Source organism: Peromyscus leucopus, chromosome 20 (genome assembly GCF_004664715.2).
Source record: "Peromyscus leucopus breed LL Stock chromosome 20, UCI_PerLeu_2.1, whole genome shotgun sequence".
NCBI classification, from domain to species: Eukaryota; Metazoa; Chordata; class Mammalia; order Rodentia; family Cricetidae; genus Peromyscus; species Peromyscus leucopus.
The window spans coordinates 10,815,384-10,832,168 of NC_051080.1; the positions used below are offsets into that span (position 1 = coordinate 10,815,384).

The 16,785-nt window shown below is 43.0% G+C and overlaps 2 protein-coding genes across 3 annotated transcripts in view; one reads left to right on the plus strand and one right to left on the minus strand.

Annotated features, from left to right (window-relative positions):
* The window catches only part of Pphln1 (periphilin 1), a 99,472-nt gene extending 99,369 nt beyond the window's left edge, over window positions 1–103 (minus strand). Inside the window, exon 1 of the mRNA XM_028869283.2 lies at window positions 6–103. The gene's annotated coding sequence lies outside the window, so the exon portion shown is untranslated. The remainder of the gene's footprint in view (window positions 1–5) is intronic.
* Zcrb1 (zinc finger CCHC-type and RNA binding motif containing 1) lies at window positions 104–14,349 on the plus strand. Of its 2 annotated transcripts, XM_037197416.1 has the most exons (9): window positions 104–250; window positions 573–620; window positions 1,213–1,298; window positions 3,925–3,953; window positions 8,811–8,922; window positions 9,220–9,327; window positions 12,406–12,518; window positions 12,606–12,681; window positions 14,163–14,349. In XM_037197416.1, exons 3-9 carry the CDS (start codon window positions 1,215–1,217, stop codon window positions 14,292–14,294), a joined length of 654 nt encoding a protein of 217 aa, XP_037053311.1. In that variant the 5' UTR covers window positions 104–250; window positions 573–620; window positions 1,213–1,214; the 3' UTR covers window positions 14,295–14,349. The 2 variants fall into 2 exon arrangements, with proteins under 2 accessions (XP_037053311.1, XP_028725117.1); XM_028869284.2 differs by lacking the exon at window positions 573–620.
* Window positions 14,350–16,785: the final 2,436 nt, after the last annotated feature.

The following is a 16,785-nucleotide window of genomic DNA, read 5'->3' on the forward strand; positions in this document are numbered from 1 at the left end:
CTCACCTACGTTCTCCGGCTGCGGCTGCAACCCGCGAAGGCAGACGTCCGCTTCCCCAGAAGGAACTTCCGGCGCGGGCGATGACGTCGCCGGGCGCGCCGAGCCCGGGTCCGCGGTCGCCCCGGTTTCGGTGTTCCCGGCGAGGCGCTGCTCCGCGCTGTAGCCGCGGATGCTTGCGCGGCAGAGAGTCACTAGGCTTGAGGCCGCCGCGGACTCGCTGCCAACTCCGCTCACGGCTGTTACGCTGAAGGTAAGCGCCCACGCCACGGCCCCGCGACCCCGGCGGCCCCGGCCCCGGCCCCGGCCCCGAGGACGTCCAGCCTGCATCGCGGTTCTCCCACCTGAGAAACTTGAAAAGTGACCAGCAGGTGTTGGCTACCTGAGGCTTTCTAGATAATGCCCTCAAACGCTGGGCGTGAAGCTCTCTTCCGGTTAATGCGTCCATTGTCATTCCTAAAGCAGATAACTTTGTTATTCCAGGCACTCCGTAAGCGTGCCGACATCTGCGCATTTTAAATCAGAATGTTGAATTCATTTAGGTTTCTAATATAATTTTCCCTGGCCGTTTGCAGAGTTGTGAGCACTGAAATTGACTACTGAGCATGCTTATAAATATACAGGTAATGTCCGTTCAAAGCACGTAATTCATATAATAATGTCATTTCATAAAATGTTTAGACACCAAATTAAAAATGCCAAAGAACTTTATCAGAATATGAAGCTAAACTTCCCGCGGAAAATCACTCGGGAGAAAAATAATAAGAAAATAAAAACAAGTACCCAAAGTTAACAAAAATGTGACTGGCGTGGTGGCCAGCACCTGTAATACGTCTATTTCAGACATAGATGCAGGAGGTTAGGGAGTTAAAAAAACAAGAACAAAAAGGAGGAATTGGCAGGTATCCCTTTCAGAGGTGGGCGGGGAAGCTATGGGGAATACTTGGAAAGCATCTTTTTGCTTTTACCCTAAAAAGACGTAAAAAATAGCCTTGTGGCTTCTCCAGCTCTTTAAACCTTCCTCTCCACCGCAGTGCAGCACTAAAAGGCTTACATCCGCTGCTTGGAAAGGATTATGGTAATTCACACCCCACCCCCACAGAACCTACTCTAATCTCTTTAAATGAATGGAGGGTGTGGAGTTTTGCCTTAGTGATTGCCAGTGTTTGGTTTTATTTGGAATTCTTATTCCTGATGGTTTGTCTTCCATTTTAGAAATGAGTGGCGGCTTGGCTCCAAGTAAGAGCACGGTTTATGTATCCAACTTGCCCTTCTCCCTGACAAACAATGATTTATATCGGGTAAGTTTTACTATCAGTACATCTAACTAATGAATTTCTCTTTAAGAGAGAAGCTATAGCTTAAGCAAATTACTGCTCCCTAGGAAAATTCTTAGTTTATATCTCCTATAAATTTTGGTGAAAATTAGAAATTTTTAATTTCCATAGAGTATTTACACTGCTTTTTGTTCTGTTTTTTCTTTTCTTTTTTTTTTTTTTCCCCCCCAGACAGGGTTTCTCTGTGTATAGCCCTGGCTGTCCTGGAACTCATTCTGTAGACCAGGCTGGCCTTAAAGTCTCAGAGATCGGCCTGCCTCTGCCTCCCGAGTGCTGGGATTAAAGACGTGCACCAGCAGCAGCAGCAGCAGCACCACCACCACCACCACCACCACCACCACCACCACCACCACCGCCTGACACATGTTATTTTCTTTATATAAAAGCAGTAATTGCTGGGCGGTGGTGGCGCACGCCTTTAATCCCAGCACTCAGGAGGCAGAGCCAGGCGGATCTCTGTGAGTTTGAGGCCAGCCTGGGCTACCAAGTGAGTTCCAGGAAAGGCGCAAAGCTACACAGAGAAACCCTGTCTCGAAAAACCAAAAAAAAAAAAAAAAAGCAGTAGTGGCCCACGCCTTTAAACCCAGCACTCTGGAGACAGAGGCAGGCCAATCTCTGAGTTCATGGCCAGCATGTTCTACAGAGCGAGTTCCAGGACAGCCAGGGCTATGCACAGAGAAACCCTGTCTCGAAAAACCAAAGAAAATAATATGTGATTTAGAAACAGCTAGATGATGATGTGTGGCTATGATCCTAACACTCTGAAAGCTGAGGCAAGAGGATTGTGAGTTAAAGGCTAGCTGAAACTATAGCAGTATACTATCTCAAACAAAAAACAAGCTCAACCACTTGCCTAGCCTAATTGTACATTCCTGTAATCCCAGCACATTGGAAGCTGAGGCAGGAGGCCAGACTGGACAATTTAGACCCTGTCTCACAAAAGAGAAAAGGTAAAGAGGGATACTAAATTAGGCTTGAAGGTGAAATTTTAGACTGTGTGGTAAGAAATAACCTTAGCTAAAAGGTAACTGGGGGCTGGTGGTTGGTATAATGCTTGCTCTGCATGCACAAAGCTGTATACACCACATAAACTAGGCATTGATGGTGTATATGCCTATGATTCTAGTATTTGGAAGGTAAAGGCTGAATATTGGAAATTCAAGGTCATCTTCAGATACATGGGAACTTGGAGGCAAGCTTTGGATGCATGAGACCCTGTCACAAACAAACAAACAAAAGGTGACTTTTGAATAAAAATGTGAAGCAGGGCCTGGAGAGATGGCTCAGAGGTTAAGAGTACTGGCTGCTCTTCCAGAGGTCCTGAGTTCAATTCCCGCACTCACGGCTGGCTCACAACCATCCATAATGGGATGTGATTCCCCCGTTCTGGCCTGCAGGCGACCTGGAGGCAGAACACTGTATATATAATAAATAAATCTTTTTTTAAAAAAAAAAAATGTGAAGCAATAAAAGGCAATTGTCCAGATGTCTAGAGCACAAGCATTTCCAAAGAGGAAGGGTAATATAAGTAAACTCACGCTCCCCTTTGTTTACAGGCCTGATCGAGGCAATCACTGTAGCCTCACTTGGAAATGAGAACCCATTAGAAAGTTATAATTCCATAGGAAACTGCTGGGCCTTGGAATCTAATATTGCTAACACTATGACCCAGAACTCAGCATTTCATTATGAAACTGCATGTGATAAGATCTTCTAAAAGCCCTTTCTTAGGAATATTATTTCGAAGCATTAAATAATAGGTCAGAACTATATATATCTAGATATTTGCTGAAACTATAGAAATGGATAAGTTTGTTAGGATGTATGTAGAAGTACAAGGGGAGAAAAGGCTAGCTATAAAGTCCCACCATTATACTGAGGATGGGTCAAGGACTACACCTCTAGAAATAAAAAGATTTTTGTTTTTGATCTTTGCCAGCAGGGTCTTGCTTCGTAGCCAGGGCTTGTCTCAAACTCATGGTCTTCTCGAACTTCTGCTAGGATTATAGCCATTTATCAACACTCCTGGCTGGAGATGCTTTTTTTATTATAGGAAGCTTTTGGTAATGTATGCAGTTCAGAGTCATCTGTCTTGAAGCAGTTGATTGTTTAAGTCTTTGTTGTTGTGACATCCGTAGCACAGGTTAGCTGGAGCTCTGACAGGGTTGATGGTCCCAGAGATAGGTCAGGAATTCAGCCACTCCCTAGTGTATGTGCCATAGACAACTCTAAGGACATGCTGATGTTCTTTCTCTCTGTCCACTCCCTAGAGGGAGTTTAGAAACTCAAGCAGATTACCTTTAACTCCAGGAACTACATTATTCTAGTCACTTAGAAAATGTGTGGTTTGTTGATTCAGGTTTTTGCTGTGTTGCCCAAGGTGGCCCCTAAGTCATGATCCTCCTTCTCAGTCCCCTAGGTGTAGGAATATTTCTTGTTGTTGTTCTATACAATAAAGCCTGTTGTATAGACTAAAGGCTGAATTTTTTCATAAAAATATAACAAAGAATCTGGTCAGTGTATACAATCAGAATATCTAATTTTGGTAAATAATTTAAATTATAAATTATTCTGTGATCTTTTGTTTCAGATATTTTCCAAGTATGGCAAAGTTGTGAAGTAAGTATTTACATTACAAGATACTTGGTTAAATAAAAATACTACTGTTAACATTTTTATGTAAAGTTCAATTATTTTCCCATGTACATAAGTACCTGATAGTTTTCATATCATACATAAATGACTATTATTATAAAGATGTAATAGTTTAATAGTATTGCTTCGATAGTGCTGAGAACTGATCTCAGGGCCTCAGACTTACTAAGACCATTCCTAACCTCTGAGCTACATATCTAGCTCCTGAAGGTTGTCAGAGTTCATTCTTGTGCAGTGTGGAGATTAGCTGGAAATGCCTAGGGAGAAGTTACATTGGAGTAACATTGTCTCTGTGCTCAAGGTGGTATCAGGCCACTGTTAAAATGGTGTAGATATCTCTACAGCCAAACCTTTGGACTGGCTGTAGACCTGTCCCCCACCCCATGAATTGACACTTGAAACATTCATAACCTCTGTTGATCTGTGTATAATGGGCTGTCTCCCAGACTACTTAGACACCAACACTGAACCCAGTCATAATTCCTGACTAAGAAGTGATGTGATTTCAAACCCATGTGTAGTTTTATTTTATTTATTTATTTATTTATTTATTTACTTATTTATTTATATTTTTTGAGACAGGGTTTCTCTGTGTAACTTTGGAGCCTTTCCTGGTACTCACTCTAGCCCGGGCTGGCCTCGAACTCACAGAGATCCACATGCCTCTGCCTCCTGAGTGCTGGGATTAAAGGTGTGTGCCACCACCTCCCAGCCCCATATGTAGTTTTAAAGCAGTAACTACAGCAGCATTTTATAACTCCTTGGAGCACTTCGGCAGGACTACTTGAATCTGTTTTACTGGGCTACAATCCTCATTAGCTCCAAGTTGATTTAATTCCCTCTGTTGTAGACCAGTTTGATGTTATTCTCAGCCAATAGGGGAATGAGAGCAAATTGAGTTAGCTAGGCTAAAATCTGTAACTACACCACAGAAGAAACTTGGAACAAGATGGTCACAATAGAAAGGCTGTCTGTTCATCCTTGAAAGACCATTTGGGAGTTAAGTCAGTTATGCTTGGTGTAAATAAGGACTGGATGCGGAAGGAGGATGTGTTGGGGTGGCCCCTTGTTTTCAGGACAGTGTCTGCTTCGCAGTGTATGCTAGAATGATATCTCATACCTACCCTACATCTGAAAACAGTGCTACTCTACCTCTTTCTGCACGCCAAGAACACGAGGTCATTACGGATTTGGTTGGTTTGGTTTTTTTGTTTTTTTTTTTTTGATTTTTCGAGACAGGGTTTCTCTGTGTAGCTTTGCGCCTTTCCTGGGACTCACTTGGTAGCCCAGGCTGGCCTCGAACTCACAGAGATCCGCCTGCCTCTGCCTCCCGAGTGCTGGGATTAAAGGCGTGCGCCACCACCGCCTGGCTGGTTGGTTTGTTTTTAAGTCCTTGCTGTGATACTATTTTTCTGTTACTAGAGATCTATAAGTATGCTCCCTATTGTAACTGGTTTACAGTGCCTCCGTCACTAAACTTTCCCTTTCCTAGGGGTGCGTGGCTTCTCTCTTTTTTCTCTAGTGTTCATTGCCCAAGCCTGAATATAATAGTGGCTGATTGTCCAAATGAATAACCATGTAGGTGTGCCCTTATAGAAAATTTTGTATGTGTATGGTTTTGTTCAGTGCACGATACACAGGTGACATTGTAGCATAAGAAGACTTCACATTAGATGAGTTGAGGCATTACCTATATTAAATAGATAAATGAAGGAGAATATACTTAGAAAGGAGAAGGAATTTCCACGGAATGTATTAGACAGATACAGAATCTTAACTCTTGTAAATAAGGCCAGTTTTTAAAAGCAAGGATTGGGAGGTGGAAGCAGATAGGAAACATGTCAGTCGACTCCCACCGGAGAGGCACTGGCCCTGCTGCATGGCCCCAGTGCCTCCCTCACTGTTTCAGAGGAGAAGGGCAGTGACAGAGCGGTGGGAGCCCAGACTAGGAAATTCCAGAAAAAGCACCAGGGGTGGAGCCACCTGCGGTGGGCTGCTGTAACGCCAGTTGTTCAGAAGGCTGAGGCGTGGAAATACAGACTTCAGGGCCAGACTCACACGAGGAGACTCTCGTCTCGAAAGATGGTTCGACTAGTGTTGAAACCCTCACTTAAATCCCATGACAGCCTACCAGAGCCACTGTGCCCAGTTTACATAAAAAATTGTGTTTACCCTAACAAATTAAGAAATAATTTTCTTTTTTAAATAATTCATTATACTTTATTTTATGTGCATTGGTGTAAAGGTGTCAGATCCCCTGGAACTGGAGTTACAGACAGTTGTGAGCTGCCATACAGGTGCTGGGAATTGAACCCAGGTCCTCTGGAAGAGCATCCATGCTCTTAACCGCTGAGCTATCTCTCCAGCTCCCCAAAATAATTATTTGTTATGGATTGCTGAATCCCAGCTTATAACTAGTAACAGGTCAGTGTTGACAACCCCCAGTTGTTTGAGATGGTGTATTTTAAATTGTTGTTACCCAGTGTGTGTGCCTGTCTCTGGAGGCCAAGGGTTGACGTTGACGGTTTCCTTGCTTGCCCCAGCTTTTAAAGAAAGTTTTATTACTGGGACTGGAGCTCACTGGTTCTGCTGCCTGACCAGTAAGCTACAGGGACCCACCTGTCCACCTGTCTCCTCCCTCAACACATACACAGTGAGGTCATGGAGGTACACCCAGAAGCCCTGCTTTTCCGTGGGTATTGGGGATCCTCACTAAACTCAGGTCCTTGTGCTTCCACAGCAAGGATTTTTCTGACTGAGCTCTCTCTCGGGCTTTGGCTGGCTCTTGATACAGCCAATGACTTGAGACACTAACAGAAGAAGACTCCATTCATTAACCAAAGCATGGAGAAGTAAGAGCTTTGTCTGAACTCTGGGGAGTAGACTGGTTATAGACACAGACAGCATTGCTGAACAAAAGGAAAGGGGAACTCTGGTGCCACCTCTCTCTCCCATTTTATAATCTGGGGTTTTCAGGCACAGTAAAGAGTAGCCTAGGAAAGGGTGCAGAAGAGACAGAGACACTTGGAAGACAGATTTGGTCCAGCCTTTCCATCCTGTTTAATGGCCTGTCAACTGCAAGACCAAGTCGAGAGTTAATATTTTCTGGAAGTGTGTCCTTCAGGCATCTGAAAAGTAACCTAGGCAACTGTCACCATCACCTCATCAGCAGAGATGCAGTCTGCATAGAAGCTATTGGGAGACAGATAATTTATTGTCTCACTATCCAGAGTTAGTGGTTTTAGAGTCAGCTAAGAGTGCTTGCAGCTAGGTTTAACCTTAGTAATAAGAACAAAGTATCGAGTGAAAATAACAAATCCACCTCCCCTTGCCTTTTGTGTATGTGTGTGTGTGTGTGTGTGTGTGTGTGTGTGTGTGTGTGTGTGTGCACCCCTGGCATATGCATATAGAGAAGACAGGAGGACCTCAGGTGTCCCACATCTACCACTCTCCGCCTTACTCCCTCAAGACAGGGCCTTTCACTAAACCTGAAGTTAACGGTTTTCGCTAGGCTTGCCTGTGACCTCCCAGGATACACCAGTTTCTGCCCGCCAAGACTGAGGGTACAGGAAAGTGCAGCCATGCTCAGCTTTTATGTGAGTGCTGGGAATTCAAACTCATGTTTGTACAACAGAGCACTGTTACCTGCTGAGAAGATTCCTTTATCCACATGTACCTGTCCTTAGCGTTTCCACTTGCTCTGTAGCTTGCACTCTCTTGACTGTGTGAATGTATACATGTATGTATGCACATTGTTTTTAAGTTATACGAGCTAGTTGAGACAAGCCTAAGCTGAAGGCCAAGCTTTCATAATTAATAAGTTTCCTTGTCAGTATGGTAGCCAACAAAAGGCTTGCTACAGTCTCAGGCTAGAGATGTGGCTCAGCCATTAGGAACACTGAGTCTCTTCCAGATTACCCAGGTTTGATTCCCAGCACCCACTTGGCAGCTAACAATTGACTGCAATTCCAGGTCCCAGGGCACCTTGCACTCAGGCACTACACACACGTGCGACACAGACATACATGCAGGCCAAATACCCATGCACATAAAATAAAAATTGCAAGTAAATAAGTAAGACAGGGTCTCACTGCATACCTCAAGCTAGCCTTCAGCTTGGTACAGTCTTCCTGCCTTAGCCTCCTGAGTGTTGGCATTCTAAGCACGGGCCACCACAGCAGATTCAAGCAGTGTTCTTCTAAATTACACTAAATGGCATGTGGTTAGCAATCCCTGTAACCTGGGGGCACTGAGGTAGGCCTAAGGACCGCTAATGTGGAGACTCTGAAATAGAGACACTTGGATCTAAAACTTGAGAAAAACAGTAAATCATTTTGCTCTTCGTATACAGGAGAATACCTCAGCTTGTGTTTTGGGTTTCTCAAGGGAAGAGTTAGTAGGAAGAAGATAGGCATTTTGATAGGCAGTTGGTAATGATGTAACAGTTGCAGCAGCCTCTCTTCACGTGACCCCTTCAAGCTCTAGCTCCCAGCTCTAGCTGTGCTCTTCTGTAGTCTGTGTCATTCTCTCATTTCCATTCTCCTTGATCCCTCCTGACTTTGAAGAGCGGGATGGTCTAAATCATTCTTTACAAAGATCTCCTAGCCTAGGCTAGCCTCAAGCTCTCTAGATGAGAATGACCCTGGACTCCTGTTCCTTCCTCCTTCCTCTACTGAGTACTGGGATCACAAGAATCTACCACTGAGCATGATTTTTTTCTCTTTTCAGATGTTTCATTATTTAACGTTATAAAAATAGTCGTGAGTTTCCTGAGTATTACAAGTTTGTGTCCTATTTTTAACTGGTCCTTTGTGCTTTAAGGGTTACTATAATGAAAGACAAAGACACAAGGAGGAGTAAAGGTGTTGCATTTATTTTGTTTTTGGATAAAGACTCTGCCTTAAACTGCACCAGAGCGATAAATAACAAACAGGTAAGCCATTCATTTCACCAAGGTTGTAACCCAAAAGTCTGTTCATCTAAACCAAAAGCTATGTGTGGGGCTGCAGGAGATCATCACGTCTGTTTAATAGCTGTAATTCACAAGTGGCTACCTTTGGGGAACAGATGTCAGCATTGTATTGGGTTATCAGAACATTGAAAGAATCTTAAGAAAAAAAGTACGACATAGAGTCTATCACATATTTATTACAACAAGAATTGAGATGGTGTCTGGTAACTAGGGCATGGTGAACTGCATCCTTTGTGTTTACATTTTTCTCTGATTTAGTTATTCGGTAGAGTGATAAAGGCAAGCATCGCTATTGACAATGGAAGAGCAGCTGAGTTCATCCGAAGGCGAAACTACTTCGATAAATCTAAGTGTTATGAGTGTGGGGTGAGTAAACGTAAAACTCGGTAACTTTCTGTAGTAGAAAGTGTTCTTCATATTAGTCTTTTAGTGGTGCCCAAAGTGTGTGTGTGGGGGGGGGGATATGACGACACAGGGCTCCAATGTCCCGCCTGCTCTACACTCATTCCCTTTTAGCAAGAGTCTCTGAACTTGGGCTAAGCTGGTGACTTGCAAACTGCAGCAGTCTCATGTCAACACACAGAACGCTGAGGTTACAGGCACACATAGAGCCGTGCCTCCTCACTCTGTTTTTAATGTGAGGTTTGGGCATGTGAACTGTGGTCTTCATTCTGTGCACCAAAGCACTCTCACCTGCCATGTCATCTCCCCATCTCACCATAATTTCGCTTTTGTTGAGATTGTTTTCAGTTTGTTTGAGATAGGTCTAATGTAGCACAGGCTGACTCAGACTCACCATGTAGCAGATGATAACCTTGAATTTAAGATCCTCTTGCTTCCAGCTCCTGAGTGCTGGGATTACAGGCGTGTTCCACCGCTTCTATTTTATGAGTTACTGAAGATCACAGCCAAGGCTTTGTGCCTGCTAGACAGGCATTCTTCCGTCCCCAGCTCCTCACCAAAATCTGTCTGGCTAAACCCAGGTTATGAAAGCAACTTTACTTGAAGACTGTAAACTCATCTGAGTAAACATCATTGAGATGTGTATTCAGGGGCCAGCAAAATGACTCAGTGGGTAAAGGTGTTTGCCATGCAAGCCTAATGACCTGAGTTCAATCCTTGGAACTCACATAAAGGTGGAAGAAAACCTAATCCACAAAGGTGTGTAGTTGGTTGTTTTAATTCTGATTCCTTTGGGGGTCCAACCACCCAGCTCCCAAATAAATACACAGAGACTTAATTCTTTTTTTATGGATGCTCAGCCTTAGCTTGGCTTGTTTCTAGCCAGCATTTCTTAACTTAAATTACCCCATCTACCTTATGCCTCTGGGCTTTTACCTTTCTCCTACTTCTGTATATCTTACTTTCACTCTTACTCCATGGCTGGCTCAGTGGCTGGCCCCTGATGTCCTCTTCCTTCTCTAGCTGCTTCTTTTCTCCTCCCAGATTTCTCCCTCTATATATTCTCTCTGCCAGTCTTTGAAAGCCTCAAAGCCCGCCTATATGGCACAGCTCCAGTAAGGCCACACCTTCCAATCCTTTCCAAACAGTTCCACCAGTTGGGGGTCAAGTATTCAAATACATGAGCCTATGTTGGCCATTCTCATTCAAACAACCTCCTCCTCTCTCCAGCTGCCACTCCCTACCGCTGTTGGCCAAGAAAAGATAATATTGTAGACAGGTAGGTAGATAACGAGAAAGGAAGTAAATATGGCATGAGCGCATGCTAATTTAGTCAGTTCATATTGTTAAGTCCTGTTAAAAGATTCTTTTGAAAGTAGTCTAAAGTCTGAAGTTGTGTTTGTAAAAAGAACAGTGCCGGCTGAGCATAGCAGCACAAGCCTATACTCAGTCCCACCAGTCAGGAAGCTCAGGCAGAAGACCTCCAGCTCAGGGTTATTCTGAGCTACATGGTGAATTCTTGGTTAACCTAGGCCAGACTCTCTCTTCATTAATTAGGTCTGTTTGTTTAAGAATTTCCTTACTCTCCACATTTATACCTAATACAGATCATCTGATAAATGCTAAATAATGTGCGAATCAAATACTCCTTTTGATTTATGGGTTTAGACAGGTTTTTTTTTTTTTTTTTTTTTTTTTTTTTGGTTTTTCGAGACAGGGTTTCTGTGTGTAGTTTTGCGCCTTTCCTGGAATTCACTTTGTAGACCAGGCTGGCCTGAAACTCACAGAGATCCACCTGCCTCTGCCTCCCGAGTGCTGGGATTAAAGGTGTGTGCCACCACCGCCCAGCAACAGATTGTTATTGTCATACTTTGTACATTCTTGTTATTTATTGTTTGGGGTCTTTTGTTTATTTACTTCGTCTCATTATGTAAACTTAGCTGACCTAGAATTCACTGGGAGACCAGGCTGGCCTCAAACTCAGATCTGCCTGCCTGTGTCTCCCAAGTGCTAGGATCAAAGTTGTGTTCCACACACCAGGGTCAGTACTTTTTATTTTAAAGACTGCCTCGAACACAGGCGAGTCTTAAACTTATTAGATGCAGAAGATGGCGATAAAGTTCTTAGCCTCTTCCACTTCCAGTGTGCAGGGGGTTCCAGCTGTGAGCCACCACCCTTGCTTTGCATGTTGCAGGGGAGTCAAACCCAGTGCTTTGTGTATGCTAGGGCAGGCGCTGCGGCAACTCAACTACAGCGCACACCCACTCTGTACAGTTTTATAGTTAATTCCCCCCAGAAAACAAAGTCTGTTTTTTAAGATTTATTTATTTATTATGTATACAGTGTTCTGCCTGCATGTACACCTGCAGGCCCAGAAGAGGGCACCAGATCTCATTACAGATGGTTGTGAGCCGCCATGTGGGTGCTGGGAATGGAACTCAGGACCTCTGGAAGAGCAGCCAGTGCACCTAACCTCTGAGCCATCTCTCCAGCCCACCTCCACTTGTTTTTAAAGCTGAATATTCAACAATATCTTACAGGTTAACAGAAATAATTTTATCCCCATTAATCAAGCTCATCTAAAACTTTTATTCGAGTTGATGATCCATTTAAATTTAGAATTCTTTTGTATGGTGAAAATTGAGATTTAAAATGCTTTGAGGAGCCGGGCGCACACCTTTAATCCCAGCACTCGGGAAGCAAAGGCAGGCGGATCTCTGTGAGTTCGAGGCCAGCCTGGTCTACAGAGGGAGATCCAGGATAGGCACCAAAACTACACAGAGAAACCCTGTCTCAAAAAAACAGAAAACTTTGAGGAAAGAATGCAGCTTTGCTCCCTCGTTATCACTGCAGATGCTGGCAACTTAGAGTGTCCCACACTCTGCCTCCTCTATTGGGAAGGCATGCATTCGGTCGTGTGCTCCCACAATGAGGATACCGTTTGCGGGTTTCTAGCCTTTCAGTCACAGGGCCAGCACAGGTTTCTATCGTAACAGCAGCTATAGTCTCTTTCTTTCTTTCTTTTTGAATGTGAAACAAAAGGAAAGTGGACACCTAAGTTATGCCTGTCCTAAAAACATGCTTGGAGAACGTGAGCCTCCAAAGAAGAAGGAGAAGAAGAAGAAGAAGAAAGTCCCTGAACCAGAAGAGGAGGTGTATGTATAGTGTGCTCACTAAGATGTGTTGTTGGCCTTTTTAGTCGTAGCTGACTGCATCTCAGTTCTTTCTCTTTGCTGACCCAGTGAAGAAGTAGAAGTGAGTGAAGAAGAAGGGGAGGATCCGGCTCTGGACAGTCTCAGTCAAGCCATAGCATTCCAGGTACTGATGTTCCCAAGGGACTGGTGGCTGGGGACTTAGCTCAGTGACGCACCACGTGCTGGGCAGGGCAGAGGAAGGGAGGGAGATGGTTAACAGTGTGCAGTTTAGTGTCCCGTTGATTTGCTTAACTGAGTGAAGTGACAGCCTTTGAGCCTGCCTGCCTGGGAGACCTTGTTTCAGAAAAAGGGGCAATGCAGTAGGCATGGTGGTCCATGCCTGTGAACTCAGAAAAAGGGAGAATGTAGTAGGCATTCGTAGGTCCATGCTTGTGAACTTGGCACTCAGTAAGGTAAAGCAGGAAGATGGGTTTGAACCTGGCCTGGACTACAGAGTAAAATCCTGTTTCAAAAATTGAATAAAATAATACAAAAATGTGTAAGTAATACAGGGCACTATGGTGTACTTCACGTTATAGTTTATATTCTTATATCACTGTATTGATCACCTTATGATGGCAATTTCTGTGTTTCCCTTTCACCTTATAAATTTGAGGCAACACTTTATTCTCAGAGCTTATCTGAATGAAACATTCTCATTCATTCTTTCTAGACTGTAAGGTCCCATGTACTTTTAGCATATTATTAATCTGTCTTCATTACAAAATCGGGTGGAAATATCGGATCACCTCAGTGGTTCTCAGCCTTCCTAATATTGCAACCCTTTAATACAGTTCCTCATGTGGTGACCTCCCCAATCATAAAATTATTTCATTGCTACTTTGTAACTATAATTTTACTACTGTTATGAATCATAATGTAAATATATGATATGCAGGACAGGATATCTGATATGTGACCTCCAAGGGGGTCACAACCCACAGGTTGAGAACCAATGGATTAGCTGGATGTCTTACCACATCTGTAATCCCAGCACATGTGAAGTAGAGACAGGATCAGGAATTTGAGACCAGTCTGGGTAAAATTATTGTTTCAATTAAAACAGCAGTTTGATTTAAAATGTCTTTAGCCTATCTAGAAAGAATCTTTAGAAATTGAGGATGGAGCTAATCATCATATTGCACACTTGTGTTCTCACCTGAGAAGGTTGAGGTAGGAGATCATGAGTTCAAGGCCAGCCTGAGCTACATAATAAGCCCCTGTGTCAAAACAAACTGGAAAACAAAAATGGCTAGAGGTTCAGGGATTCAGTTTAGTTGCTAGCATGCACAATGCCCTGGGTTCTATCCAAGCACTGCACAATCCTGGGCAGCCCCAGCATTATGGAAGGAGGGGCAGAAGGCTAAGAAGTTCCAGGTCATCCTTCTATCATAGGGAGTAAAATGCTTATCTCTCAGGGGGTGGGGGGGTGCAGGGAACGTCCCTAGGATAATTTTGAGTAGGGCCATGATGGGGACCAGTTTGTCAATATGACCTAGGAAGGTGGAAATTATTTGTGTTCTGGTTTTTCCATAGTAAATCCTTTGAAATTAACATGATGTGCCATAAATAACTGGTTTTGTTCTGCTTTCAAATCTATTACAGCAAGCCAAAATTGAAGAGGAACAAAACAAATGGAGACCCAGTCCAGGGGGTCCCTCAACCTCAGATGATTCTAGACGACCAAGGATAAAGAAAAGTGCATATTTCAGTGATGAAGAAGAACTTAGTGATTAAAATTGTATTTATTTTGTAAATATTATTCAAATAAAATCTTACTGTACAAAATGCAGCTGTGGACTAGAGATTGTTTTTAGTATTTGAGTATGTAAGAACACTTAAATCCAAATAGTTATTTACTATAATGTAGTTCAAATAATTTTTAAATACCATGTTTCTAGCTTGCCTTAGTGTGGTGGCCCACAGTGGGAGGGTTCCTAGTGAGACCTTACTCAAGGTCAGAGAATCTGGGCTTGCTTTACCCGGCAGGGCTGCATAAGGGGATGATTTGTCCAGGGGCATGGTTACCGGGTGTTTGGAAGGGTCTCCACTTGGTTGTATGTTGTGCTTTGATCTTGATACAGGGAGGTCTTTTGCCTCTTCCCTTGGCATATTATAAAAAGCCCTTTTGAATAAAACTCTAGGTGACTGGGTATTGATCCAGGGCCCTCCTGAAGCTATCCTGTGTCTCTTTCTTATTGTCTCTGTCTTTCTACCTAATATTTCCTCATTCTTCTCTCCTCCACCCAAGAACCCTTCAGAGCTTGGACAGCTTGGTCAGAGCTGGACTCCAGCAGACTCCCACACCTTAACACAGTGCAAATATTAAATCTGAAAATCCAGTATCTAAAATGTTCCAAACTTTGAGCACCAACATGTCTCATGTAGGAATATGAAATTATTTCACAAACAACATTGTTATAAATAATGTATAAAACTGCTCTCAGACCATAGTGCATATAAGACATAAGTGAATTTTGTGTTTAGACTTGGTTCTTATCCAAGTATCTCTTTATGTGTATGTAGTTATACCAGAATCTGAGCTACTGTAGTCCAAAGCATTTCACATATGGAAACTCAATCAGTATTAAAATCAGAATTCGTTAATATAAATAATATTAAAAATACTACCAACTGTCAGAAGTGGAAGTGTAGATAGCTAAATACTTTGAGAACTTAATGTAAAACTTGGTTTGTGCCTGGCTGGCTTATTGAGGACTTGTGGGAAAACAATTGAACCTCTTAAGTTGTTGCCCACATGTGTGTCTCTGTGCAGCATACGCATGTAGTGCCCCTGGAGGCCAGAGGAAGGGCATTCAGTCTCCTGGACTGGAGTTACTGGTGGCTGCGAGGCACCGTGTGGGTGCTGGGAACCAAACCCAGCCAGTGCGCTTAAACACAGAACCATCTCGCCAACCCCTCGGTTTTAAACCAAACCTTCATAAAGACCAAATAAATGATTGGTTGTTGATACTAAACTTTTTAAAAAGAATTCTATCTTTAAAGATGAGTGCTTTATCTCAATTTGAAATAAAGCTTTGCATGGGGACACAGTGAGAGGGCAACCTGGGTTACATGCTGAGTCCTTTTCTTGATATAACAAAGTGAGATAGTAAATTTGCTCCAAAAGTCTTAAAACTAAACAGTCATTTGCTGACTTGACTGCTCCCTAGAAGTAAGCACTTGTTACCCATCTCTTTTCATGGGTCTGTCTTTGCCGCCCATAAAAGGATAGGGACAATGTTCTGTTTTTTCTCTCTGTTTTTCTCCCAGCTTTTCATCTCCACATTGTTTTTGGTTACATTTTGTTAAGTATTTATTAAGTTTGGAAAAGGAAGGATTATAAAGGTGTAAACTTTGTTCATATCATGTATTATATTTCTTTGTATTTATGGCTCAATCTTTCCAAATCCTTTATATTTAGCGTTATGAAAATGATACTGTAGAGTTTAACTTTGTATTTAAATTTCTATAGTTGACTCTGAGAATTCCCACTTTTTCATACTAAAAGCTGTAAAACTATGAAGGCAATGAAAGTGTTAGCCATTCCACTAGCAAGAATATTAAAGCTGTCAAAGCCAGATGTGAGTACACACTTGGAATCCCAGCAGTTAGGAGACTGATGCAGGACTATGAGTTCAAGCCCAGCGTGGGCTACATAGTGAGAATGCTTCAAAACAAAATTATCTTCCAAATCTCAAGGGAATGGGGCAGAAGGATGGGGTACATTACTCTACATTCAGCTCACTCATTTAATATGCTGTAAAAACTGAAAGCACTGGGGGTTGAGGCAGGAGGATCAAAAGTCTAATGTCAGCTGAGCTACATGAGGTCTTACTAAAAGCAAAAATACGAACAAAAATGTTTCTCATAATTTAGGATCAAATATGTTCTGTTCTTTGAACCAGGAATTTGCTCTATTTTATTCTAGCACGCTAATCAGAAATGCAGGGGTGTAGTCAAACACGACCGTGCACACCTGTTGTCTCGGCACTCGGGAGGCTACGGCAGGATGATACAGAATTTGAGGCCAGGACTTAAAGGCATGGCTTAGCAGCTTAAGTCTCTTGCTATTCTTTCGGAGGTCCTGGGTTCAGTTCCCAGCACCCACATGGCAGCTCACAACCATCGGGTACTCCTGTTCCAAAGTATCCGGTGACACCTTCTGGTCTTTGCAGACACCAGGTACATTCATACATAATAAATTCCAGGCCAACCTAGGTTACAT

Excerpts from the sequence above, each read along its gene's own strand:
- Zcrb1 (XM_037197416.1), top strand. The coding sequence starts at position 1,215 with ATGAGTGGCGGCTTGGCTCCAAGTAAGAGCACGGTTTATGTATCCAAC. Across the intron at positions 3,954-8,810 it reads AAGTATGGCAAAGTTGTGAA|GGTTACTATAATGAAAGACA; the intron begins GTAAGTATTTAC and ends TTGTGCTTTAAG. Across the intron at positions 12,682-14,162 it reads GTCAAGCCATAGCATTCCAG|CAAGCCAAAATTGAAGAGGA; the intron begins GTACTGATGTTC and ends AATCTATTACAG.